We start from the raw sequence: 7,484 nt of genomic DNA, 5'->3' as shown, positions 1-7,484 counted from the left end.
CGCCATTAAATACATTCATACATCTAGGGACACTGATGGTCTGGGGGTGTAAAGGGCAGTATGACTGGAGTAGGCACTTCTGTAAATGATGCCTTTAGTGTGTGTACTCCCACCCTACAGCCCTCCACCATCTTTGCCCTATTTTCTAACTAAAGCTGGATATACAGTGCCTTGCAAAAGTATTCACCCCCTTGGCTTTTTACCTTTTTTGTAACATTACAACCTGTAATTTATTTTTTATCTGAATTTCATGTGATGGTTCTGCACAATTTGGTGAAGTGAAATGAGAAAAAAAATATATATAAAAAAGAATCTTTATAAATAAAATTCTGAAAATTGGCATGTGCATATGTAATCACCCCCTTTGCTATGAAGCCCCTCAAAAGTTCTGGTGCAACCAATTACCTTCAGAAGTCACATAATTAGTGAAATGAAGTCCACCTGTGTGAAATCTAAGTGTCAGTATAAACACACCTTTTCTGAAAGGCTCCAGAGGCTGCAACACTACTAAGTAGGAGGCATCACACCATGAAGATCAAGGATCTCTCCAAACAAGTCAGGGACAAAGTTGTTGAGAAGTACAATTCTGGGTTGGGTTATAAAAAAAAAATATCCAAATCTTTGATGATCCCCCGGAGCACCATCAAATTCATCATCAACAAATGGAAAGAACATGATACTACAACAAACCTGCCAAGAGAGGGCCGCCCACCAAAACTCACAGACCGGGCAAGGAGGGCATTAACTAGAGAGGCAGCACAGAGACCAAAGGTAACCCTGAAGGATCTGCAGAGTTCCACAGCAGAGACTGGTGTATCTGTGCATGTGACCACAATAAGCCGTACACTCCATAGAGCTGGGCTTTACGGAAGAGTGGTCAGAAAAAAGCCATTACTTAGTGATAAAAATAAGAAGACAATTTGAGTTTGCCAAAAGGCATATGGGTGACTCCCCAAATGTATGGAGGAAGGTGCTCTGGTCAGATGAGACTAAAATTTAACTTTTCGACCACCAAGGAAAACGCTATGTCTGGCGCAAACCCAACACATCCCATCACCTGAAGAACACCATCCCCACAGTGAAACATGGTGGTGGCAGCATCATGCTGTAGGGATGTTTTTCAGCAGCAGGGACTGGGAAACTGATTAGAGTCGAGGGAAAGGTGGATGGTGCCAAATACAGGGATATTCTTGAGCAAAACCGGTTTCAGTCTGCCTGTGATTTGAGACTGTGACGGTGGTTCACCTTCCAGCAGGACAATGACCCGAAGCATACTGCTAAAGCAACACTCCAGTGGTTTAAGGGGAAACATTTAAATGTGTTGAAATGGCCAAGTCAAAGCCCAGATCTCAATCCAATTGAGAATCTGTGGTCAGACTTGAAGATTGCTGTTCACAAGCGGAAACCATCCAACATGAAGGAGCTGGAACAGTTTTGCCTTGAGGAATGGGCAAAAATCTCAGGGGCAAGATGTGGCAAGTTCATAGAGACTTATCCAAAGCGACTTGCAGCTGTAATTGCTGCAAAAGGTGGCTCGACAAAGTACTGACTTTAGGGGGGGGTGACTAGTTATGCACGCCGAAGTTTTCTGTTATGTTGTACTAAATGTTGTTTGATTCACAATATAAAAAAAAACAAAAAACACAACTTCACAGTTGTAGGCATGTTCTGTGAATGAAATGATGCACACCTTCAAACAATCCATTTTAATTCCAGGTTGTGAGGCAACGAAACATGAAATATACAAAGGGGGGCGAATACCTTTGCAAGGCATTGTACATCTTCATATTATCTGTCCAACCAACTAGTTGGCTGGTTGGAATGAAAACCTTGTAATGTATGGGAGCAAATGGTAATCGTCCATTAAGTGGTGTCCCTCCCCGTGGTGACACCTGGTGCAGGGAGGGTTGTATTGCACACGGCTAAGTCTTGCACTGCCAAAAAGGGCCTCACGGGGCAGGCGGTGGCCTCGCAGCCCAAACATCCGTTTTAGTCAATCCAGGGGGCCCGGAGGTGCAGACTGCCTCCGGGGGTGACTCTGTGTGCAGTGCCGACTCCCCCAACTGAGATGGGAAAAGAAGACACTGCAGCCAAAACAGCAAGAAAAATGTAGCATGCTCCAGGGGCCCTTAGAACAAGCTGAGGCCAAGGTGGATGAGGGGTGCAGAGACAGCAGCCAACAAGTTTAGTTAACAGAAGTGCCTACTCCAGTCACTGTACCCTCTAAGCAGCAAAGTTACCAGTGTCACCCAAATAGGAAGAGAGGAAGAGGAATTCCAAACATATTCATATGCTCACACATACACTGGGTAAAGTAGTTTTATTTAAACATATAATATAAATAAATCACAAGGTCTTCTGTCCGAGAAATAAATGAGGATATCTGATCTCCGTCTGGCACAATTATACACGTATGAGCATATTAAGATGAAAATTACAGGATGTCATCATCATCAAACAGGTCTCCAAAATCTGCAAAAGAGGATATCAGATTTAGTGCTTAGATAACGTATGCCAGGAAATCCTGGCCCCTGAGGTCACAAGCTATACCCGTGGTAAGCAACCTGTGGCACACCAGCGATTACAAAACTACAATCCTGATCACCAGGTGCTGAGGAGGATTACAGGAACCTTAAGTACCACACCAGATATAATATGTGTATTTTTTTATAGTGTTCAGCATGAATTGTACAAAACAGTGGGTGGATTTTGATTTTTTTTTATATATTTTTAGAAATTGCATTATTGGAATATACTGTATAATGCATGGCACACTTGATAATGTTGCTGCCTCAGAGTACAGGGGCCAGTAACTAAGCTGGCTTGTACACACCCATCTGCAATCTTGCTACACACACACTGGTTTTGTTGTGGAACTTTGTTCTGTTTTTCAGCTTTGCCATTATATGATTTGTTTATTTCCATGGCCCTGGTATACAGCTCATATTTGCTGTGTTCTCTGCTTTGGGTATATTTGAAGGAAGATGACAGCTTCGAGCCATACTGTGGGGCATATACCTGCTCAGATAAATACACGGCTGTAATGCACAGATCGCAGGTAGAAAAATAGAGTAGAGGGTAAATACAATTTGATGAACTAAAGACTTCTGATGATGGAAAATGACAAACATTTACAGTAACATTAGGCTCACTCCCTATCTGATAAAGCCTCCATGGAAAAAAAAAGGAAACGCGTCACAGGACTTTTCCATATTGATTTTAAACATACCCACCACTAAGGTAAAGCGCTGTGGAATAGGTATTCGCTATATAAATAACTGGTAATAAAATTACCCTCTTTTTTCCATATTGCCACAGCTGGAGTTTCTCTCATCTAGATACCGCACCCGGGGTCTGCTACTGTTGCTGAAGCACCTATTATATACACGCCGTAACTGGGTCACTCACAGAACAGCACTGAGACTGCCGTGCCGGTGCACCACAGTGCGTGTGTCGGACTTAGGAGTTTGCTTCAGCCAGAGGACATTCTGGTATATAGACACCCAGCTTACACTTGTTCTTGGGACTTTCAGTCCCTTTTATAATTGTGGAGGCACACTTGAAAGTACTATCTATTATTCCCGAAGCTCTGTGCATAATTGCAATTATTGGATACTGCTAGAGTTGCAACCAAGATCAATATAAAGTGTGTTGTTATGATATAGCATAATATATATATATTTTTTTTTTTTTAATTGAGTTTATTAACGAAAGTTTTAAAAAGCATATAACAACAGTACCTAAAAGAAAAGAAAAAACTCTCTGACCTACCACTAAACCAAAGAAAGTAATACAGGACATTGAAAAACACGAAATATAACCAACGACATGCAGAGAAACTATAGATAAACAAGAGCAAAAGATTGTAACTCACGATAGTGTAAACAATCATCCAGCAATTACATAGGAGGGGATCCGGATCAATCCCAGAATATCACATCATTTCTGTGCCGTTTCGCCAGGTGCATCCCATCAACCCTCCCCCCAGCAACATAAAAGGAAGAAGCAGTCCAAGAACCCCACATATGATCATATTTAAGTATACAATTGCGTTTAGTATATATAAATTGTTGTCCCACCACATCATTCATCAACCTACACCACTACGCAAATGTAGGGCCTCAAGAGGCTATTCTCTCCTACAAGCCCTCCACTCGCTCCCCTTTCCCTTCAGAACCCAATTCAAGGTTCTCACACTCGCTTACAAAGCCCTCACCCAATCCTCTCCCATTTACATATCTGACCTCATCTTCCTTCACTCTCCTGTCCATCCTCTTCATTCAACAAATGCACGCCACCTCTCATGCCAATTGATTACTTCCTCCCACTCCCGCCTCCAAGATTTTGCCCGCGCTTGCCCCCACCTTTGGAACTCTCTCCCTCTTCCCATCAGACTCTCCACCTCTCTATAATCCTTCAAACGGGTTCTCAAGACCCTCTACTTCACCAATGCCTTCCAGCTCTCATCTTACCTTGCTGCTACATGCTCCTTCCTCCCTGCCTACCCCATCTGTGTCACGCCTGTTTGTCTGCCCCACCCCTTTAGCATGTAAGCTCTTACGAGCAGGGTCCTCTATCCTCTTGTGCTTCTCTGTTCTCTACTTTCATCTACTTCGTAATTCCCACTAGGGCACCTGGTTGCTTTGCTCTGTTGCTTATCTGGGTGTTATGGTCACGAATGTAGCAATGTATATTATCCATGTCCTGTATTGTACTGTAAGTCACTGGTCTACCTTTTTGTTTATGTACTTTGTAAGCGCTGCGGAACACTTGTGGCGCCATATAAATGAGGATAATAAATAATAATAGGGCAAGCAATGGTAACAGGGAGGGGAGGCAGTTTGGCACTCGATGAGCCCTTACACAAGGCAAGGGGGCTAGTGTACAATATCAGAGTCATTATTATTATTATCATCCTCCTTTATTTATATGGCGCCACAAGTGCTCCGCAGCGCTTTACAAAGTACATAAACAAATAATTTGACAAGTGACACAGTACAAAATAGGACAAGGATAATATACATTGCTACATTAGTGACCATAACACCTAGATATGCAACAGAGCATAAGCAACCAAGTGTTAGGTGCCCTGGTGGGGGGTAAGAAGTAGATGAAAGTAAAGTAAGGAGAAGCACAAGAGGGTAGAGGCCCTGCTCGTATGAGCTTACATTCAGACTTGAAGATATAAGACAAGGAACACAGGGGGCATGGGTAGTGTTATTAAGAAAGTAAGAGGAATGAGGGCCCTGCCTGTGAGAGCTTACATACTAGGGGAGGGATGAGCAGTTGAAAGATGAACTGGAAAGAAATTCAGGTCAAAAGTATTAGCAGCAACCACCTACCATTGAAGTAGTCCAGATGCACGGCCTTCTCATTTGCTGCCAGATCCATCAGAAGGCCGGAGCTTCCCCCAGCCTGCAGAGTTATAACAAATTAGAGAGCATATCATTGGTATTTCTTCTTAATACTGTACTAGAGAATAACTCAACCTAAAAACTTTTTACCCGACTTGCTTAAGTACAGGTATCTTATTTCCAGTAATACGATAGTTCAGTATATAAGAAACTCACCCCACCTTTTTTTTTTTAGATGGATACATTCTATAGTTCCAATAAAAAATCAGAACACTTTGACATACATATTCATGAGACATATATGTACTTAGAATAAGTAATTTTTCACACATGCAAAGAATTTGCGTAAAGGAAAATATAGTCAATTATCCCATTAGATATTTCTTGAAAAGTGAATCTTATATAATGATTTCATTAAAGGCAATGATATACACAAAAACATTTAGGCACAGTTACAGTGCAAAAATGCAGCCTCCTTTTTAGGGATGGCCATTGGGGGGGTGTGGGGGTTGTCCATCGACAGTTACCATTAATGGGTCAATCGATGATTACCAACAATGGCACAAAAACCATCTATGGTGAACCATTGATGGTCTGCATCCCTCAATGGCCACTGCTTCTATGGACACAGCGGGCTGATCAAAAACGAGACGGGGCTTAGCTCCATCTTGTCAAGAAAAAAAAAAACCTTTGGCTTTCACTTGTCCATCGATGGTAAAACCACCGACAGTTAACCATTGATGATTGCTAACTACTGATGATCAATGACCATCCCTACTCCATTCTGCTCTTGGTGCCACTTTGGAAAACAAATAACTGCAATATGGCACAATGAGCGGACACTAGGTTCTAACTTGGCCTCACCAAATTCCAGTAGAGGCATTTCATGCTTGGGTTACAACGTAAATGCATTAATTACTATATGCATGGAACTTTACATCTATGCAGACTAGTATTAACACATGTACTATGACTGTATCCCTGCAGGGCTGCAAAAGAGGAGTATAGTGGCATCTGAAATCTTAGGAACAGTGCCTCAGGGGTATGCAGTGCCAGCACATGTTTTTGGTTTAATTTTTAATTCTTAATGGGACAATCCTGCTCACAAAGTCGTGTAATGAATAGCCGGCAAGGACCAGCGATGCGCGTGCACGCTGGGTCCTTGCCGACCCAAACTATCTACTGAACATGCCCATCAACCCGACGACGCTCGTCAGGTTCGGCATGTTCAGATAGGAGGTTGGACTCCTGAACTGAATGACGTTCAGTGAACGCCATTCAGTGCGGGCACCGCACCTCAGCGACCTGAAGGTCTGAACGCTAGGCGTTCAGTCTTTCAGGTCGCCTAGTGGATAGGCCCCTTTATAACTAGTTCCAGAAACAGGAAGAAATAGTGAAATCAATTCAGTAGATAAAATAATTCACCCTTATCCAGATTGTGGCCACTGCTATGAATCTTGTTATCAACTTGCAACTTTAGGCGAGTACATCAGCTTTTTTTCATAGAAAAAGCACTGCTTAGTAATATTATATATGTAAAGGTCTGTCACTCAGTCCTGCACTCCTCTATATTAGGGTGACTTGTTGCTATAAATTTCCCTAGGCACAACAGGTCTACAACATATTTATTCACATATTCCACATAAGGCAATCAGTATACCCTCTGTATACTGTATACCTGTCACATAACAACGGCAACGCTGGGTGCACTGCAGATCAGCCATCTGTAACTAGACATAATGAAATAAACATGCTGCTGGCTGCATTCAGCCCTACAGACTTGTGGTTAATACGTGCCTGACAGTAAGTGCACTCTTAGGAGATCCTGTTGCATCTCCACAGGCTTGAGTAACCAACTACAAATCCCAGCTGGCAGCTCACCACCACCACAGCTGGCAGAGGTTGAACACAGTTGTGCATGACGGTTACAGATAGTCATTACAGCCCATCACTACACCAGGTCTTCACCTCATCCAGATCCACATAGGGCCCAGCCCCCTCCGGGAACATCTCATCCACCGCCGGCTTCATCTTATTGCAGATTTCTTATTAGGTCACTTCCCAGAGTCATCTACCGGGGAGGCTAAACACAGGAACACCGGTGGGACATGTGACTTGGAGGGTATGCCC

At 42.9% G+C, this 7,484-nt stretch overlaps 1 protein-coding gene across 1 annotated transcript; it reads right to left on the bottom strand.

The window, feature by feature from the left end:
• Positions 1-2,305: 2,305 nt before the first annotated feature.
• Positions 2,306-7,484, bottom strand: COPS9 (COP9 signalosome subunit 9). Its single transcript, XM_088466805.1, has 3 exons — positions 7,323-7,484; positions 5,343-5,415; positions 2,306-2,472 (listed from the first exon to the last, which is right to left on the bottom strand). Exons 1-3 carry the CDS (start codon positions 7,383-7,385, stop codon positions 2,435-2,437), a joined length of 174 nt encoding a protein of 57 aa, XP_088322931.1. The 5' UTR covers positions 7,386-7,484; the 3' UTR covers positions 2,306-2,434.

The sequence above is a fragment of the Taudactylus pleione genome, unplaced genomic scaffold (assembly GCF_031769625.1).
Source record: "Taudactylus pleione unplaced genomic scaffold, aTauple2 ptg000066l, whole genome shotgun sequence".
Taxonomy (NCBI): domain Eukaryota; kingdom Metazoa; phylum Chordata; class Amphibia; order Anura; family Myobatrachidae; genus Taudactylus; species Taudactylus pleione.
Note: the sequence above shows the minus strand (reverse complement) of the source record. Positions and strands in the feature narration are given on the sequence as shown.

Bases quoted from the DNA above. Each gene is read 5' to 3' on its own strand.
- COPS9 (XM_088466805.1), bottom strand. From the start codon at position 7,385: ATGAAGCCGGCGGTGGATGAGATGTTCCCGGAGGGGGCTGGGCCCTAT. The intron at 5,416-7,322 runs GTGAAGACCTGG...ATAACTCTGCAG, and splicing joins CCTATGTGGATCTGGATGAG to GCTGGGGGAAGCTCCGGCCT. The intron at 2,473-5,342 runs GTAGGTGGTTGC...CCTCTTTTGCAG, and splicing joins GCATCTGGACTACTTCAATG to ATTTTGGAGACCTGTTTGAT.